The following is a 20,049-nucleotide window of genomic DNA, read 5'->3' as shown; positions in this document are numbered from 1 at the left end:
GGGGGGCCACAAGCAGCTTTCGGAGGGATCACTCTGGACCCTATCCCTACCCTCCAATGTCTCTACCTCTCCCCGCAGCTTAGTGTCATCTGCAAACTTGCTGAGGGTGCAACCCATCCCATCATCCAAATCATTAATAAAGATGTTGAACAAAACTGGCGTCAGCACCGACCTCTGGGGTACTCTGTTTGATACCAGCTGCCAACTAGACATTGAGCCGTAGATCAACCATCGAGCCCGACAATCTAGCCAGCTCTCTCTCCACCTTATAGTCCATTCATCCAATCCATACTTTAACTTGTTAGCAAGAATACTGTGGGAGACCATATCAAAAGCTTTGCTAAAGTCAAGATATATCACACCCACTGCTTTCCCCATATCCACAGAGCCAGTTATCTCATCATAGAAGGCAATCGGGTTGGTCAGGCATTACTTGCCCTTGGTGAATCCATGTTGACTGTTCCCGATCACCTTCCTCTCCTCCAAGTGCTTCAAAATGGATTCCTTGAGAACCTGCTCCATGATTTTTCTGGGGACTGAGGTGAGGCTGTAGTTCCCCGAGTTCTCCTCCTTCCTTTTTTTAAAGATGGACACTATTTGCCTTTTTCCAATCGTCCGGGACCTCCCCCGATCGCCACGAGTTTTCAAAGACAATGGCCAATGGCTCTGCCATCACATCAGCCAATTCCCTTAGCACCTTTGGATGCATTAGATCTGGCCCCATGGACTTGTGCATGTCCAGCTTTTCTAAACAGTCCTTAACCTGTTCTTTCACCACTGAGGGCTGCTCACCTCCTCCCCATACTGCACTGACCAGGACAGCAGTGTGGGAGCTGACCTTATCTGTGAAGACCAAGACAAAAAAAGCATTGAGTACTTCAGCTTTTTCCACGTCATATGTAAGGGTCCTACACTTTCTCTGACCTTTTTCTTGTTGCTAACATACCTTTCAAAACCCTTCTTGTTACCCTTCACTGGGTAACTGGGTTACTCTGGATTTACACCCATATCAATGAGAGCAGAGTTTGGCTACCTATATATAAAATTTGACTTACTTGCTAATCCAGAATCATAGTAAGAGATTGTTTTACTTTTAGTATTTTATTCACATAAGGAATCACCAAAAGAACCCTGCTGAGCAGCCCCAATTATTGGTTAAAACATTTCAAAGTCACATTAAGTACAATTACACAGGCGAAGGGTAGTCAGCGTGGGCCCTTCTTGGCTGTTGAGAGGCAGCACTGGCCATACCACCCGAGTGCAGTTATTCTACCTGGCCAGGCAGCATTACTGACTACGAACATTCGGGATACTGAGCAAAAAAGGGCCTCTGTATTTTCAGTGGCTGCCAACTGTTTGGAAGAGGGAATGGCAAAGGTGTTAATACACAGACTGAGTGGTTGTCTAGATTCATGGAGTTTCTGCAAGTGTCTGTGGCTTCTACTGAAGTGTTTTTTCAACTTCCTACCACAAGATATTAGACGTTTGTAAACAAACCTGGCAGCTCTTTGGGGCACGGATCATCTTTTTTGTCTGTCCATACAGCACCCAGTACAATGGGGACCTGGTCTGGGGCCAAGGCTTTTAGGTGCTACCACAACACAAATAATTAATAATAATCTTCAGGGAAAGGCAATATCCCTACAGCTCCTGTTACTATGACACTAGAGTACTCTCTCTAGCCCTGGAAACACACCAGTTATAAAATACAGCAGGATGCTTGCTCCCTCTAGACTGATACCAGTTATGGACAGAGTACACAGACCCCACCCCCCAAAAAACAGGAAAGGAACTGGTAGCACAGACACCATAAATGAGTCCTTCGACCATGGACAATACTGTAGCTTCTGCCCAGAAGAAAACAAGTGGCTAAGTGGGTCTCATTCAGCATCACTGGTTTTCCCTATAGCGATCTGTCCTGCTTTGAGCAGGGGGTTGGACTAGATGATCTCCTGAGGTCCCTTCCAACCCCTATGATTGTATGATAGGAATGCAGTATTTGGGAAATACTGTTTTACACGTATATGGTTGCCTTTTAGTTGAGCGACTGAAGGTGCTTTACGAACAAAAACAAAAAACACTGACCAAGGTTATGTAACTTAAAGCTTGATTCTATTTTGAAAAGCAACTGTAAAATGGCATGGTGGAGGGCAGTTATGGTTTCCATGATTACCAAATAAATCTGCTTGTTTTACAAGAGATTTTTTCTGACTACCAGTGCTTCAAATTCATTCCAGAACCTGAAAGCCAAGCTGTGTTCTGTCTGGCTTGCACATTACCACAATAAATACTCTGCAATTGGAAGTTATTGAACACAACTGTTGATACGCCCAAGTTTGAACAGAATCCAACTCATTCTCCAGAGCTGTACTGGCTCTACAATGCTAACAGTAGAAACTCACTCCAAGCAGGGAATTAAGTGAATATGACACTGAACACACAGGATACACGCTCTGAAATATGACCACATTTTAATAAGCTTCTAGAACTACTGAAGAGATTAACAAAAAATATCCTAGTATCTCAAAGACTAAATGAGAGCAAAAGTGATTAGCCAGAAGACACGTACAACAAGCCTACTGCCAAAAGAACGTGATTGTTTCGCTGCTGAAGCACTAGAGTGCACTGTGAGCATTCTCTTCCACCATTAGAGGCTGTGACATACTCCTCTATAATCCTTGTAGCATGTGCCTCATTACTGCTCTGCCATTTCATCTTATCCAGCTCCACCTCCATTTCTCTCCCCTCCCATAGGTCACATGTCTGAAGGGAATCCAAAGAACAAGCTTTGCATTGGAGAATCTCCTACACCTCTACCCCAATATAACGCTGTCCTCGGGAGCCAAAAAAAAATCTTACTGCGTTATAGGTGAAACTGCGTTATATCGAACTTGCTTTGATCTGTCGGAGTGCGCAGCCCCCTCCCCCCCCCCGCCGGAGTGCTGCTTTACCGCGTTCTATCCGAATCCGTGTTATATCGGGGTAGAGGTGCATTTTACATGAGAAATGAAATATCCAAACAAATACTAAATGATATCCATTGGACCTCCCATGGTTGATGTGAAGTGTAGTGCTGCCCAACAGACAAGAGCTACATAGATTCCAGCAAAAAGGTTAGAAAGGAGGGCTCAATGACATACATTTCGTAGTTTTGGTCCTCTGTCTCCTGCTGCACTGAGAGCTCTTCCAACGTCGCGTCAATATCTAGCTGATTCGTCTCCAGCTGCCGTAGCAATGTCTCCCTCTGAAGAAAGGAAAAGAAAACAGAAGTCTGAGCAGGAAAGGTCACTGTACAAGATATCTGGGAGCTTGCCGGTACAGAGAGATCTTGTATCAGCACTAATGTCACCACTCTACCCATCATAATGAATTAAACAGCAGCTAGGGCTCCCAGCAAAGGAATACAATGGAAAGCAGAGGGGCAGAAACAAGGTGTTCATCCTGAAAGTCAGCATCCTCTGTTGCAAGGATGAGTGTGTGTCACAAACAGCGCTGTGCGTAGGAAAGTGCTGTTCACAAAGCAGCACTATAATAGGCTACAGAGCAATAATATAACAATTTCAAATAAAGAATTGCTTATAAGTCCCTTTGTGAAAGTATACACAAAATTATGCACCTCAGTGATATCAGTACTTTGCACCAACAGTGTTTGCAGATTCTCTGGATACAAGAACGCTCCATTAGGCAGTGTTCAGCTGGTGCAGTGAGTCACACATTTGCTTTCTAATGGGACTTAAGTCAGTCATCCAGCTGGATGACTATAAAAGAACGATGCTCCTATTAGTGTACAGATGCTCTGAAGATACTGACACCAAGGAATTCATTTGCCTTTACAGCAGACATTTTGGCTGCTTAAGCGAAGACTCATTTCTAAGCCATCCCAGCACCTATCTACCTGGCCTTTCTTCTTTATAGTCAGGGCCCTATTTAATCTGCAGCCAAGCAATTTGCCACAGAACTGTGATTTGGAATCAAACCTTGGATTTTAGAAAGCTATGTTTCTAGTCAACATGGTTGTGAAAATAACCCTGTAAACACAAATTGAATGTAAACCAGTGTGGCCAACTCTGAAATTTTACTTAGGAGAGTCAAATATTTGATATTTTATTTACAGTCACACCCCCCTCCCCCTCCCAGAATCAAATTATTTAAGAATTTCAGCTTTCATTAAAAAAATAAAATAAAGAGTGTCTAGCCCTCAGGGTTGCAGAGGAGAGATTGAAACTATGACCTCAAGAACCAGAGGGCAAAGAAAAAAGAACCCAACATTTATGTATTTGTTTGTATTTGTCATGCATCCGACGAAGTGGGTATTCACCCACGAAAGCTCCCAAACGTCTGTTAGTCTATAAGGTGCCACAAGACTCTTTGCTGCTTTTATGATTTTTAAGTCAGTCATGAATTTCAACACCTGGTTCATGCGTTTCCAACATTTGGGGGTGGCAATATGAGATAAACCAATGCAGTGTTGTCTTCCTGAATGTGGACAGCCTGAGGCCGTGTCTAAACTAGCAAGCTTACAGCTGAATGGATGCAGCTGCGCTGCCGTGAGATCGCTCATGAAGCCGCTCTGTGCCAGCAGGAGAGAGCTCTCCCGTTGACATAATAAAACCACCTCCACTATCGGCGGTAGCAGATCTCCCAGAGATACAGCCTATGCACACTACCATTTATGCCAGCAAAACTTATGTTGCTCAGGGGGGTGTTTTTTCACACCCCTGAGCGACATAAGTTACGCCAACAACAGTGGTATAGAATCATAGAATTTCAGGGTTGGAAGGGACCTCAGGAGATCATCTAGTCCAACCCCCTGCTCAAAGCAGGGCCAATCCCCAGACAGATTTTTGCCCCAAATCCCTAAATGGCCCCCTCAAGGATTGAACTCAACCCTGGGTTTAGCATAGATATGGCCTGAAACAATGGTTTGGAGGGGTGAACAGCCCTACTTAACCCAGTGGTTTCTTAGCTCTGAAACAGAAAGACAACACTTTAAAATGTCATATTAACTATTTCACTGCTGACTTCTTAGAAGAAACATCTTGCTAATGTGCTTGGTGAACAATCCCAGACTGCCACTGCAGGGGTTAAAGTCTCAACTGTCCCATACCCAGATGCTAAAACCTTCAGCTTCTGACTCCATATCATATGGGAAAATTCACCACCAGCAGCCTGCTTGCCTTCCCTCACAAACAAAATCAACCAAAAGCATCCCACACTGGGCTAGGTTTTGATAGTGACTGTTCAAACATGGGCTTCATCCATAATGCACACGATTGGAATGTTGGTGTGGATGGGTACAGCTTGCTCAGGAAGGACAGATGGGGAAAAAGGGAGGAGGCGTTGCCTTATATATTAAAAATGTACACACTTGGACTGAGGTGGAGATGGACATAGGAGACGGAAGTATTGAGAGAGTCTCTGGGTTAGGCTAAAAGGGGTAAAAAACAAGGGTGATGTCATGCTAGGAGTCTACTACAGGCCACCTAACCAGGTGGAAGAGGTGGATGAGGCTTTTTTTAAACAACTAACAAAATCATCCAAAGCCCAAGATTTGGTGGTGATGGGGGACTTCAACTATCCAGATATATGCTGGGAAAATAACACAGCGGTCACAGACTATCCAATAAGTTCTTGGACTGCATTGCAGACAACTTTTTATTTCAGAAGGTTGAAAAAGCTACTAGGTGGGAAGCTGTTCTAGACTTGATTTTAACAAATAGGGAGGAACTTGTTGAGGATTTGCAAGTAGAAGGCAGCTTGGGTGAAAGTATCCTGAAATCAGAGTTCACTATTCTAAGGAAGGGTAGAAGGGAGTACAGCAAAATAGAGACAATGGATTTCAGGAAGGCGGATTTTGGTAAGCTCAGAGAGCTGACAGGTAAGGTCCCATGGGAATCAAGACTGGGGGGAAAAACAACTGAGGAGAGTTGGCAGTTTTTCAAAGGGACACTATTAAGGGCCCAAAAGCAAGCTATTGCGCTGGGTAGGAGAGAGAGAAAATACGGCAAAAGACCAGCTTGGCTTAACCAGGAGATCTTGCATGATCTAAAAAATAAAAAGGAGCCATATAAAAAATGGAAACTTGGTCAGATTACAAAGGATGAATATAGGCAAACACAGGAATGCAGGGGCAAGATTAGAAAGGCAAAGGCACAAAATGAGCTCAAACTAGCTAAGGGAATAAAGGGAAACAGGAAGACTTTTTATCAGTACATTAGAAGCAAGAGGAAGACCAAGGACAGGGTAGGCCCACTGCTCAGTGAGGAGGGAGAAACAGTAACAGGAAACTTGGAAATGGCAGAGATGCTTAATGACTCCTTTGTTTCGGTCTGCACCGAGAAGTCTGAAGGAATGCCTAACAGAGTGAATGCTAATGGGAAGGGGGTAGGTTTAGAGGATAAAATAAAAAAAGAACAAGTTAAAAATCACTTAGAAAAGTTAGATGCCTGCAAGTCACCAGGGCCTGATGAAATGCATCCTAGAACACTCAAGGAGCTAACAGAGGAGGTATCTGAGCCTCTAGCTATTATCTTTGGAAAATCATGGGAGACAGGAGTGATTCCAGAAGACTGGAAAAGGGTAAATATAGTGCCCACCTATAAAAAGGGAAATAAAAACAACCCAAGAAACTACAGACCAGTTAGTTTAACTTCTGTGTCAGGGAAGATAATGGAGCAAGTAATTAAGGAAATCATCTACAAATACTTGGAAGGTGGTAAGGTGATAGGGAATAGCCAGCATGGATTTGTAAAGAACAAATCGTGTCAACCCAATCTGATAGCTTTCTTTGATAGGATAACGAGTCTTGTGGATAAAGGAGAAGCGGTGAATGTGGTATACCTAGACTGTAGTAAGGCATTTGATACGGTCTCGCATGATATTCTTATCAATAAACTAGGCAAATACAACTTAGATGGGGCTACTATAAGGTGGGTGCATAACTGGCTGGATAACCGTACTCAGAGAGTAGTTATTAATGGTTCCCAATCCTGCTGGAAAGGTATAACAAGTGGGGTTCTGCAGGGGTCTGTTTTGGGACCGGCTCTGTTCAATATCTTCATCAATGACTTAGCTATTGGCAGATGATACCAAACTGGGAGGCATTGCAACTGCTTTGGAGGACAGGGTCATAATTCAAAATGATCTGGACACATTGGAGAAATGGTCTGAGGTAAACAGGATGAAGTTTAACACAGACAAATACGAAGTGCTCCACTTAGGAAGGAACAATCAGTTTCACACATACAGAATGGGAAGAGACTGTCTAGGAAGGAGTACGGCAGAAAGGGATGTAGGGGTTATAGTGGACCACAAGCTAAATATGAGTCAACAGTGTGATGCTGTTGCCAAAAAAAAAAAAAAAAAAAAAAAAAAAGCAAACGTGATTCTGGGATGCATTAACAGGTGTGTTGTGAGCAAGACACGAAAAGTCATTCTTCCGCTCTACTCTGTGCTGGTTAGGCCTCAGCTGGAGTATTGTGTCCAGTTCTGGGCACCGCATTTCAAGAAAGATGTGGAGAAATTGGAGAGGGTCCAGGGAAGAGCAACAAGAATGATTAAAGGTCTTGAGAACATGACCTATGAAGGAAGGCTGAAAGAATTGGGTTTGTTTAGTTTGGAAAAGAGAAGACAGAGGGGACATGAGAGCAGTTTTCAGGTATCTAAAAGGGTGTCATCAGGAGGAGGGAGAAAACTTGTTCACCTTAGCCTCTAAGGATAGAACAAGAAGCAATGGGCTTAAACTGCAGCAAGGGAGGTTCAGGTTGGACATTAGGGTAATGTCAGTTCCTAACTGTCAGGGTAGTTAAACACTGGAATAAATTGCCTAGGGAGGTTGTGGAATCTCCATCTCTGGAGATATTTAAGAGTAGGTTAGATAAATGTCTATCCGGGATGGTCTAGACAGTATTTGGTCCTGCCATGAGGGCAGGGGACTGGACTCGATGACCTCGAGGTCCCTTCCAGTCCTAGAATCTATGAATAGTTTTCTGATGTAGTCAGGCCTCTTGGGGAGGCTCATGCAACAAACTACACAGATTGATGACGACATAGTAACAGCCAGGAAATTCAGCGTCTGGAGTGGCACCATCCACATCTCACATAGGCTAGGGACCAAGAGGTGCAGGAAGTGGCCATCTGTGCCTGAGCACAAACATGTCCTGATTATTACTTGTACCATGGCAGTGCCCCTTTCGATGAGGGCCCACTTGTGCCAGGGACTATAGATATACAATTCCTACCCCAACGAGCTTACAGTCAATTTGAAGCATGAGAAGAAGGGGGGAGGGAGAAAGATGTCCCAAGTTTTACCCTGAACTGTGAAGTCTTGTTTTAATAATTCCCTAACTTTCAACATGCCTTCAAGTTGTCTGCTATGAGAACCAACTTGAGGTTTATTTTTAATAATCCATGGGCTATTTTTACTTCACATATTAGAACAGGGTGGGGAATGTTGCATCATTCAGTGCAGGACAATCTCTAATAGCCTAAAATGCAAGCGAGTGTAGTCTACAGACCAAAAACCTAGTGAGAAGGCAAACATTTTGTGAACAGTGAAATTTGGTCAGCCAGCACACATGCTGTTGTTGCACACAGACACAGACTAAACCAGGGGTCTCAAACTCAAATGACCACAAGGGCCTCATGAGGACTAGTACATTGGCCCGAGGGCCGCATTACTGACACCCCCCCCCCCCCCGCCGCCCTCGGCCCCGCCCCCACTCCACCCCTTTCATGAGGCCCTACCCCCTACCCCCTCTTCCCACCCTTTCCCTGCCCCCATTCCAACCCTTACCCTGAAATCCCCACCCCAACTCCGCCCCCTCCCTGCTCCCAGGGGATGCAGGAGGGGTATGGCAGGGGCTCAGGGCAGGGAGTTGGGGTGTGGAGTGCAGGAGGGATGAGGGGTGCAGCAGGGGGTCGGGGTGCAGGGTGCAGCAGAGGGCTCAGGGCAGGGGGGTCAGGGTGCAGGAGGGGCGCAGGGTGCAGCAGAGGGCTCAGGGAAGGGGGTCAGGGTGCAGGGTACAGCACGGGTCGGGGTGCAGCCCCCCTGCTCAGGGCAATGGGTTGGTGCAGGAGGGGTGTGGCAGGGGCTCAGGGCAGGGAGTTGGGGTGTGGGGTGCAGGAGGGATGAGGGGTGCGGCAGGGGGTCAGGGTGCAGGAGGGGCGCAGGGTGCAGCAGAGGGCTCAGGGAAGGGGGTCAGGGTGCAGGGTACAGCACGGGTCGGGGTGCAGCAGGGGGCTCAGGGCAATGGGTTGGTGCAGGAGGGGTGTGGCAGGGGGTCGGGGTGCAGGATGTGGCAAGGGGCTCAGGGCAGGGGGTTCAACTACAGGAGGGGCTCGGGGGGTGGGCTCCGGCCCGGCGCACACTCAGGGCAGGGCAGGCTCCCTGACTGCCTGCCCCCCGTGCTGCTCCGGGTAGTGGCTGGAACATGGGGGAGCAAGGGCACAGGGGCGTGTTGCTGTTACTTCAGGCACCGCCCCCAGCATCTCCCATTGGCCAGGAATGGGGAACCGCGGCCAATGGGAGCTGCTGGGGGCAGTGCCTGAAGCAACAGCAACACACGCCCCTGCACCCGTCTTCCCCCACCTTCTTACCGCTTCCCGGAGCGGCACGGGGGTAGGGCAGGCAGGGAGCCTGGGGGACTGAACTGCTTTCTAGAGTTAATCAGTCCAGCTCATGGCAGGCAGCTGATAAATAAGTGAGGAGACTGGGCTGTTGGAGGGGACTTGCTTTATATTCAGAGTACGAGTTTCATCCTCCGCTCTCTTGATACAAAATTCATGAGTAAGATGAAGACAGGGAAGAGTAATTTAAGACTAAGCCACACCACCACATACCAGACTGGAAGAACACTGGTCCTGTGAGAGAGAGAGGGCAACCTGGGATATGAGATACAATTAACTAATCCACCAAGAGCTGTGGGATGTTATGTTTAGGTACAGGACAAAACTAGTCACTATCAGGCAGAATGGCTGACTAAACTGTATTTGCCTTTTGCACCTGAGAGATTTCCTCTCCTTTACCCTTACTTTGTAAGGCAGAGAAAGGGCAGCTAGTTTTTTTTGGAGACTTTGAGTCTCTATGAAAGCAAGGACAGCATCACCATGGGCTAGCTCTAGTGCACACTCATCACACACTGTTCTCCAACGTGTTACACTTCCTCTCTATAGTGACCCAAAAGGGCCCACTCCCACTGAATCCAAAAGCAAGATTCCCATTAGCACAGCAGGAGACTTGGACTGACTGAGCCACATAATTTAGTGGTTTGTTTTGGAACGGTTCCAACCTTTCCCAAGAGACCGGTTACAAATATAGGTGACAAAGGAAACACTCACTGTGTGGTCTCTGAGCTTTGGGACAGGAAGTGCTGCATTCAAAACCCTGCATGTGTTTGTGAGAGGTAGCTGGAGAGCACGTCAGTGGCCTGACAGACTCTGACAAGCACTGAGAAACAAATTCAGGGCTGAGGAAAGTGAAATTCCAAGTACCTTCGTAACATGGCATCAACTGGAGTCTGTCCATCTTAGCCTTTTAATGACAGGGAGAGGTCAAAGTTGATCAGCTGCAGGCTTTTAGTGCAGGATCCAAAGATATCTGCATGCATTTTTACCTAACAATGATGCAAGTGTGTATGCCAATCAAAGTCCTGCCTCTAGCCCAGTGTTTCTCAAACTGGGGTCGCCGCTTGTGTAGGCAAAGCCCCTGGCAGGCCGGGCCGGTTTGTTTACCTGCCGTGTCCGCAGGTCCGGTCGATCGCGGCTCCCACTGGCCGCGGTTCGCTGCTCCAGGCCAATGGGGACTGCTGGAAGCAGCACAGGCCGAGGGACTTACTGGCCGCGATCGACCGGACCTGCAGACAGGGCAAGTAAACAAACCGGCCCGACCCGCCAGGGGCTTTCCCTACACAAGCAGTGGCCCCAGTTTGAGAAACACTGCTCCAGCCCTCGTGACAGAGCAGGATCCTGCTTGAATTTTCCCCCACCCTCAGCGTGGAGCTAATAGCTGAGGCAAAGAGTCTAGAGTAGCTGGTAAAACATTAACTTGTTTCACCTCTTCATACATTAACTCTGGATTTGTGTTTCAGGTATTGCTGCAGCCAACTGCACCCAGTACCACACTCAGTGAACTGTACTGGATGACATCTCTAGTGAACAGAGGAGACTCGGAATGCAAGTAGGTCGTCTCAAGCACATCACCCATCTGAGCAATGGCTACTCAATCTTAGCCCCACAGGGACACTGACAATCACATTCTGTGAGCTTCCATGTAAACAGACATTAATTGCCTCTTGGTTCGGTTCAGTTATTTTATTACACTGGATTGTTTAAAGATTGTTATTAAGCAACCTTATTTGCTTTAATTCTCAGTTACATAAATCACGTACATTAAGTTTTTTCTCAGCATTTGTAAATGAAAGGTCCCTTAAGATCCCCTCTCACTAAAGCAGCTGTTAAGCACAGACAAAGCTATGCAAAACTTGAGCACTTTCTGGTAATGCCTCCATTTAAGACAATCATTCCACATATTGACAGGGAAGAGTATCATTATGAACTGTGATCAGAAGCCCAGCGAGGCTGGCAGAAAGCCCGTGCTGGTGCTCCAGATCTATCTGAGGAGAAAGGGGAGACCCGTAAGAGTGCATCTCCAGCAGTAACGTGGGAACAGGTTATTCTGCGTGGGTTTTGGCAGGATGGCACTTTATTGTAGAAACGGAGGCTACGAACCCCAAATATCTGTACCACCAGACTGCAGCTTTAGGGATTTGGACATTCTCTACTGAGTGCAGAGATGAGTGCAAGTGTCAGATTTATACAGCTTCTCCTGGGAGAATTTACTATCTAGCTGGATTTCACTGTGTTTTTATATCAAGGTCTCTTTCTTTGCTGTGTTTGCTTTACAGACCACTGAATTGATGACAGACATTAATTGAGCTTTAGTCAGTCTAGACTAGCATTTGAGCTATGTTTGTTCTTCTAGATACACATATATGTACACAAAATGTGTTCTTTAAAGTGTATGTAGTGCTGATGAAAGATGCTAGAGTATGATCTGAAGTCCTCTGACCATGGAGAGAGTACAGCAGTAGCAGTGCCACCAGAACACACACTTCCCCTCACTATGCCATCAGGACCACAGTCCCTGTGGGATACAAGATATTTCACCCACCATGGCCCATTCAGTCCTTGCCTCTCTGATGAGACTGCCAACAAGGTGGAAGAGATTTCCAAGATCCAGGTACCTGTCCAAAGGAATCAGACAGACCACTGAACCACCATCTCAGAGTCAAGATCAGTGGCTACCACCAAAGTGGGCTTAATTTCAATTGATAATCAGGACACAAACAACTCTTCATGCATCCCATAAGCCACTCAGTTCACTGGTGGACATTTTCTTAATTGAGTTTTAATTAATTGGCCACATAAGAAAAGTTTGTATATTAGCAAAAATACATGTGTGTGTGTAACAGTTTAGATTCCATTTTGACTTGGTGGCCTATTAACACTGCAATGTACATATTTATTCCTGCACATCCTGTTCATTGCACGGTACTGACCCTTGGAACCTTTATACATTGATAAGAGTATGCTCAGGTAAATAAGGAAGAGCACGCACTTCGCCAGCAGTGACACGTTGCAATCATGGGAAACAAAATGCCCAGTCACTTTTGTTAACAACGCTCTCCTGAAAGCAACAATCTGTCCAGGCTCCTTTGACAACTGAAAAGCAGAACATCACAGGAAAAGGATCCCCACATGAGTTCCTTGGAAAAGGTAGTTCTCCCCACCATGTAAATCCCGGACTCTTACCTGCAGTTGCAAGAATGGGATGTTGAAGAATTTGTGCAGGTACTTGAGGCCAAAACTGTTCTTCATGGAAGATTCAGCATAGCGAAAATAAGACGAGCCAGGAGGTCTGTTCCCAATCAGATGAGTAGAGAAAAGAAAATTACACAGAGACCAACTGACTACACACACACAGCAGAGGCACGTGCTGACTTCTATCCCATGAGCAATCCTCATCTCCCAGGCAAATCTTCAACCGCAAGACTTAGGCTGACAGTTCATCCTGCTGGGGGCTCATTATTTTGCTTACAGCTCATAAGGAGCCAAATTAACTCTTTCCCCCTTTAGAAGGCTGATAGGGAAAGGCTTGCGTGCAGCTGTTGTTGTGCTATCATGTCATGCAACTGACAATATGAACTGTTCTGCTGGGACACTAGGCCAATGTTTTACTGAATCGAGTATTTCACAGCTGTACAAGTGCGTTTCTTACAGCACGTTTTTATTTCTAATACTATAAACAGACCTAAATGAAGCTATTAAAAACCTCAGCACTGGGCATTAAACTTACATTAGTTCACCTTGGATAATGGTGTGTATAACATGAATAAACGTGGCTGTAAAAGAACTGGTACGAAGCCATTCTTTGTGATGGATTCCATTTCTACATGTCTGATGTACGCATGAGTGAGTGAGAGACTTTGCAAGAAAACCTGTTACACAAAAAAGCTTTTGTAAAAACCACTCTCAGAAGGAGAAAGGCAGGATGAGGTCGACTGATCAATTCCTGCCCAACAAGGGCAAGAGCTATAATTAAAGAGAGAGCTCGGGGACAGATTCAGAGAAATGCCAGAGTACAGGCTTGGCAGGCAGTTGGAGAACACAGCCTGGAAGTGATCAGGATCTGTATGTAGTCTTGCAGTGGGGATGCTCAATCTCTAGGGTGTGGGAGAGAGGGAGGAAAAGCTAGCGGCACTATGCTGGTTTCGGAGCATGGGTGTTCATGGAACAGCTGGGGGGGGAGGGGGAAGTAACATACAAAATCTTTCAGCAAGAAAAAAAAAAAGACACCCAAAAGGAAGGGCTGAAGTACAATTCCACTTGGACAGAGCTGTTCTTGAAGGCCTGCACCACAGGGACTCCCTGCTATTCACTGGCTCTAGGAACTGAGAATTCCCCCCCACCCCCCACCCCCCAGTGCAGGCCTTTTAGGTTCGGTAAGAACACCATAGAGTGAGCAGAAAGCCCAGTATAAAGCGACAATATACAGGATATCAAACCCAACCGGATGAGCAGGGGTTTGGATGACCAGGGAAGGGAGCAATTCAATGGCGCACACATGTCTGGAAGAGAACAGCAATGCTGTTACCTGGGGCTGGATTGCATGGAAAAGAAGGGGTGGAGTGCTGCTCTCCCAGGAAGCCAGTATGGTGCCAGCCCTGTTTACCTGTTCAGATTATCAATGAACGCCCGCATGTCATCTGGCAGGATGACCCTGTGCTCTCCCATATCACGGTAATTCCCAAGCACACAAACTGGAACATGGTTGGGCACTTTAGGAAGCTCCCTCAATATGTAGTTAAATGTCCTTTACCAAATAAAAGGTGAAACAAATAATTAGTGTGAGCACACTTGATGGGTTAGGTGTTCTCTAAGCAATATTACTGCATTTACAGCTTACATGCACACAACGGAAACTAGCACATAGTCAGAAAAGTTGCAAAGCAAACAGAAAAATCCAAAATACAAATCCCACATGTGAGTTTCCTCTGAGGCCCACCTACAGACAACACTGAGACACATTCTGAGGTAATATTGTTATTTCCACAGCGATTCATTCAGAAGCAAACAGTCCAATTACCTCAGGCCTGTACCTTGAGCAGGGACCCACATAAAACATTCTAGGAGAAGGCTACACTCTGCACTGTTGTGTGAGGATAGGGAGAATATTCTCCTCACCCTGTTGGTGATTTGGATTATGCCCTTATTTTCATCAAAGCTAGTACAAGTTACTCCAGGGGGAATTCTGCACCACTGTGCGCAGGAGGAAAACATGTCCCCACTGCAGATTTCTTTGCTTCCCTGCAGAAAGTGACAGGGAAGCTGCACTGGGGCTGGGGAGGGGGTGGGGCTGGGAATGCCCATGGGTGTAGCTTGGAGGGGCACTGCCCCCGAAACAGAGGCAAAGTGTGTGGGGGGCACACGGAGTCATGTGCTACTGCCCACCCACCCACCTTAATTTCTGCGAGCGCAGAGCTGCCTGGATGCTGTCTCCCGAGTCCTAGTGCCGGTTGTGCTCGCCTTCTGAGTGCTGGGATCCATCCTGTTTTCTGTACAATAGCGAGTGCCCATGGTGGGGAAGGTCAAGGGGGGGCATGGTGAGGCTGGAGGAAAGAGGCAGTGGGAAAGGAAGAGGGATAAGAGGGGAGAGGGTGGGGTAGGGGCAGTAGGGAAGGGGGAAGAGGATAGGGAAGCAGGAGCCTAATATGCGGCATCCCCTCAGCAGCAGCAGCAGTTGGGGCTCCCCCATTAAGTAGGTACATTGAACCCCCACCCAATAGTGGACACACAGCCCCTGGACCACCCTGATGAGCCCCCCAGACACCCACCCCACTGAGCCCCACCTCCCTCACATCCAGACCACCCCCTGCTGAGTCCCAACCCCCTTCACCTGGACCACCTGCAAAGTCCCATTGCCCCTGCACCTGGGACCCCCCAACAAACCCCTGTGTATTCAGATCCCCACACTGAGCCATCCACACCCAGACTCCCTCCCACAGAACCCTCTTCCCCACACTAAGCCCCTCTACACTTGGATCCTGCTAGGCTGAGCCTGCCTCCCACCCACACCTGGTGTGCCCGGTGCAGAGCCCAGGTTGTTTCTGAGACAGGCTTGGCTCTTGCACTGTGTTATAGTCAGGTGTAGCTTCACCGCCGAGTCCCTGTTTGGGGGTGGGGGGGCTGCAGGATGATCTCCCACCTCAGTGCAACCAGTGGCCTGTGCACCTCACTGCTAGGCTGGAGCCTCCATGTTTATTTATTGACAAATAAATTTGCAGAATTTTAAAATATTGTACTCAGAATTTTTAATTTTCTGGTGCAGAATACCCTCAGGAATAGGAAGTGCAATTCTTATACACAGAATCAGCAAGTGTGCCAAGCTATTTGCCTTGACAATTCTCTGTGGTAGTAAGTTCCACAGGTTATATGCTACATACAGAAATATTTCCTTTGATCCACTTCAGGTTTATCATTTTAACTGAGGGCCCTCCTTGTCTTGTCCTACTAAGGAAATTGTGTTTAAGTATCCCTGTCTTGCAGACATACAAGCCAGTACACACTGTACCAATACAGAGAGTCTAAAGTTGCATGATCTATATCCCAGTGTCTAGACAGGCTGATCTATTATACTGATGAGCAAGATGGCTTTAGTGCCTGTTCTTCATTTACTTTGAAGTGCTGGGAGTGCCGAAGTCTGCCAAGAGCTCTAATGAAATTAAAGAACATACCAAAGCACACTGCATCTGGAGGTGAGGCCTACGGAAGAGAGTTCCAGCAATGGGTAACCCTCTCCCATTAGGGCTTCACGTATTACTGCCTGTAGGGTTCATGGCACCTTTTCAGCCAAAGGACAGCAATTCTCCCCTGTAAGCTGAAGGCGCCAGTGGTAGTAGTTTGGGCCAATCAATGCCCCTGACATACCAGGACTACTCTGTTTTCCCCTTCCCCAGTTCCTGCCACCCCTGCACTCCTCACTTTCACCTTCCCTTCCTATCCCCTCTTCCATGATTCCTCTCCCTTAGCAGAGGGGATAAAAAGAGCCCAACAAATGAAGTCCCAAGCTGTGTCCACAGAGCACCTACAAACCCACATTTCCCTATTGCCCTTGGGCTCTCTTCCATGTTCCCAGCTTTCACCTCTCCCATTAGATATTATGCCTACACTTGAGACTGGAAGCTCCTTGGAGCAGGTACTTTGTCATCTACCTTTGGAGGTGCTCCGCATACTCTGGGTGCTGGATGAATAACGTCTGCAAAAGGCATTTTCTAATTGTTTCCCTCAGTCTGCTGCACAGTGGGGATTACAGATCAGTGGACATGGAGGGAGACAGCTAGTTTAGAACAGATCTGAATTGTGTTTTACAGGGGAATAGATTAAAAACAGGCCAGAAAATAAAGCAAAATTATTTTAGGTGCCAGGAACCTGTTTCAGCTCATTGGACTGTTGTGTGTCTAGAAATCACAGGATCTAAAACTCATTTGTTTTGATTAAACAAGCAAGACTCAAGCTGCCTATATCACTGCTCCTCTCTTACCACTGCTTGGTGATGTCAAACATCATCACTACTCCATTGCAGTTTTTATACACATCAAGAAACTCCGCATCCAGAGCCATCTCTGACTCTGCCTGGAAACAGAAAGACACAAACTGTAAATACTCCAGTTCTTACAGCTTCAGACTTGTACAAAAAACAATTGGTCTAATGAAGAGTCCCAAAGTTTCCAATGGGAGTATTCCCACACAAAAGAGCACCACTGGATTTTACAACATCACTAGAACAAGGCTTCTCCAATAGTTCACTGTTCACACCGCCTGAGTAGGCAGGATCTGAGAGCTGCCAGTGTTCTGTGAAAAGCCACATATTTGATTAAAGAGAGCAGGAGTATTTTAGCACTTGCAATCTCATTCTCCTCTCCAGCCCATCACCCCAGATCCCCTCTTGACAAGCTGATTCCATAGACAGCTACAGGATACAAAAGGCAAAACATATCTAGAGTAAAGCAACTCCCTTTCTTGCTCCTTTCCAAACCTGAATGTTTGCTGTGCACTGCTGATCTGTATAGCCAGAGAGTGTCTTCTGCTGCACCTCCCTCCCCTCTGTAGTGAGGCTGGCATTTTCTAGCAGCAGTATTGATTTTTATCAATAGTACATTTTACCGCATTAAGATTGTTTTCAAAATTCAGTATTTGCCATCCTAATTGCAAATTCGCAGGGTCTCATTACAGTCTTGTACCTACAGCATGGCTACATTTTAATGTGAAATTACCCTCCACTCTAATGGCACAGCAGCTGTATGATTCGCTTTCATACATAGCTTCACACTTGGAATGTGGGCTTAGAATTTATGACTGAGCATTTCATGGGGGAACACCTGAATCAGAGGAAGTCTCTTTCTCTATGTGCTAGCAGGGAAGTCACTAGATTGGGAACAAATTAACCCCTTCTACACACCACCCATATTGGCCCACTGATTTCAACAGAATGGTTAAAGAGCATAAAGTGGGACACTTCTAATTCACTGGGCCCTGCAGGGCACCATCACATGACCAAGAGCAACGAAGCATTTAAAGAATTACAAGAGACTAAGTGAGCAGACTTCAAACCAGCCTTTCCTGAAAGGGGAACACAATGGGATTTTTGTGAAAGAAGCTCTGTAAGTGCATCTGGGATCAAAATGCTGTCTGGGGAGGCAGGCATCACATGTTCTGTCTTCATGTTTATACATGTTGTGCACAACAGCAATGCTGCTGTGAAGAGGGCATACGCTCCCTTCAGTGTGCTCCCATTACAATATTTGGCAGTGATACTTCCCTTTCCACCCGCAGATTTCAAAGTTCTTTAAAAAGGTGTGTGATCATTTTCCCTATTGTACAGATGATCAACTAAAGGCATCACATTAAGTGATTTGCCTCAGATCACACAGTGAGTCAATGACAAGCCCTGGAAAGGAACCTTGGTCTTCCTGTGCTGGTTCTATCATAACCCAACAGATACAATGCCACACAGGGAACAATGGAGGAATTTCACCCCAAAGGAAGGGTGGAAACTGCTGAGTCAGATTCTCAGTGCAATGCACTGGAATAAAAAAAAAACAAACCTGGAGCAGCTTAGTGTCTCAGACTGGGCGCAAGTTGAGGCCGATGTGTCAGCTGATCACCCTGACTGCAGATATGAGTGCAAACTACATCCGAACTTTTACACAAGAGATTGACAGCTGACAACATGCAATCACTTAACAAGAACAACCGGGAGACATACTTGTATCTCAAAGGTGGCTCACCTCCTGAGGGTCATTCTCCAGTTTCAAACCATCTCCACGTTTCTTGCATTTTCCTTAGAAAGGAGAGATAAAGTAATATAGTTAAGCCAACCTAACCCCCGGTGTAGACAGCACTAAGTCAAGGGGAGAATTCTTCTGCTGACCTAGCTACCACCTCTTGGGAAGGTGACACGAAAACCCTTCCCATCGCTGAAGTGAGTGTCTACACTGAGGCACTAAGCTGCACAGCCGGAGCATTTCTAGTGAAGAGACAGACTCAGTAGACTATGCGTGTTTGATGGTGATTTCCCAGTCGCAGGTTTGTCCTTGGACAGGATACAGTGTTTTGCATCCTACATTTAAAGGAGACCCACTTCTTTCTATAAGCTTGGTAGAGGGGGAGTCAGCCAGCCTTGAGGGGAAATACTATCAATAGAAGGAAAGCCTACTGCAGCCCTCCTGGCAAACAACCAAAAATGAGTGAAAGAACAAAGCCTGGGGCCTGCTCTCTGTAAAGAAAGAGAAGAGGCTCTGACTGTTCCACCTTTTGTTCTTGCTTGCATTGGAGAAGCACAGTGCAACAATACCTGACAACTGAATTGCACAATATAGCCAACTGCAAAAAGGCAAAGATTTCAGCATGCAACCTTCCCAGGAAAGACTGAGAGCTCAGTGCTGTTGCACAAACCTGAAGCAAACAGTATTATGAATGCTTTAAATGTGGTTTTAGAGAATCCATTAGGTGCTTTGGTTTGAACTGCTGTAAGTGAATTTAACAACCAAAATAATTAGGGGCAAATGAGAGACTCCTGAGGAAAGACAAAAAAGCTAAAACTTGCTTAAATCCTAAAGGATGATTGTGGTGGGGAGAGGGGGGAAGGAGAAATATGAAATATGTGAAGGTGTTAGGCTTGAATAGAGATATAGCACAAAACCAATTATGCCAACCTGACCGAAGTCAGGCTAACAAGGGCTTCTGGGTAATCCTGGAGTGGAAAATACTGAGAAGCAGCATGTTTCACAAAGCGCTGGGAAAAAGTGAGATAAGTGAGGGGCTGGATTCCTGGCATAGTACCATCTGTGCTGTGTTAGGAACAGTTCGTTTGAAGAACTGATAAGAAAGCCCAGCCTCCCAGCGTCCTTACTCTCACTCCCTGGTTTAGTTTTCGGTTTGTTTTGAACTCCCTTACATTCCTAACTTTTGGTGCTTGTTAAGATATTATTA

The 20,049-nt window shown here is 46.3% G+C and overlaps 1 protein-coding gene across 2 annotated transcripts in view; it reads right to left on the bottom strand.

Moving 5' to 3' along the window:
* RABL6 (RAB, member RAS oncogene family like 6) overlaps positions 1-20,049 on the bottom strand; it is a 108,199-nt gene that overhangs the window by 43,933 nt on the left and 44,217 nt on the right. For both annotated transcript variants that reach the window (XM_044992617.1, XM_044992618.1), the window contains 5 exons: positions 18,846-18,898; positions 17,099-17,190; positions 14,231-14,371; positions 12,811-12,916; positions 3,141-3,244 (listed from right to left, as the gene is read on the bottom strand). In XM_044992617.1, coding sequence (XP_044848552.1) covers positions 3,141-3,244; positions 12,811-12,916; positions 14,231-14,371; positions 17,099-17,190; positions 18,846-18,898 — 496 coding nt within the window. The remainder of the gene's footprint in view (positions 1-3,140; positions 3,245-12,810; positions 12,917-14,230; positions 14,372-17,098; positions 17,191-18,845; positions 18,899-20,049) is intronic.

This window comes from Mauremys mutica, chromosome 18 (genome assembly GCF_020497125.1).
Source record: "Mauremys mutica isolate MM-2020 ecotype Southern chromosome 18, ASM2049712v1, whole genome shotgun sequence".
NCBI lineage: Eukaryota > Metazoa > Chordata > Testudines > Geoemydidae > Mauremys > Mauremys mutica.
Note: the sequence above shows the minus strand (reverse complement) of the source record. Positions and strands in the feature narration are given on the sequence as shown.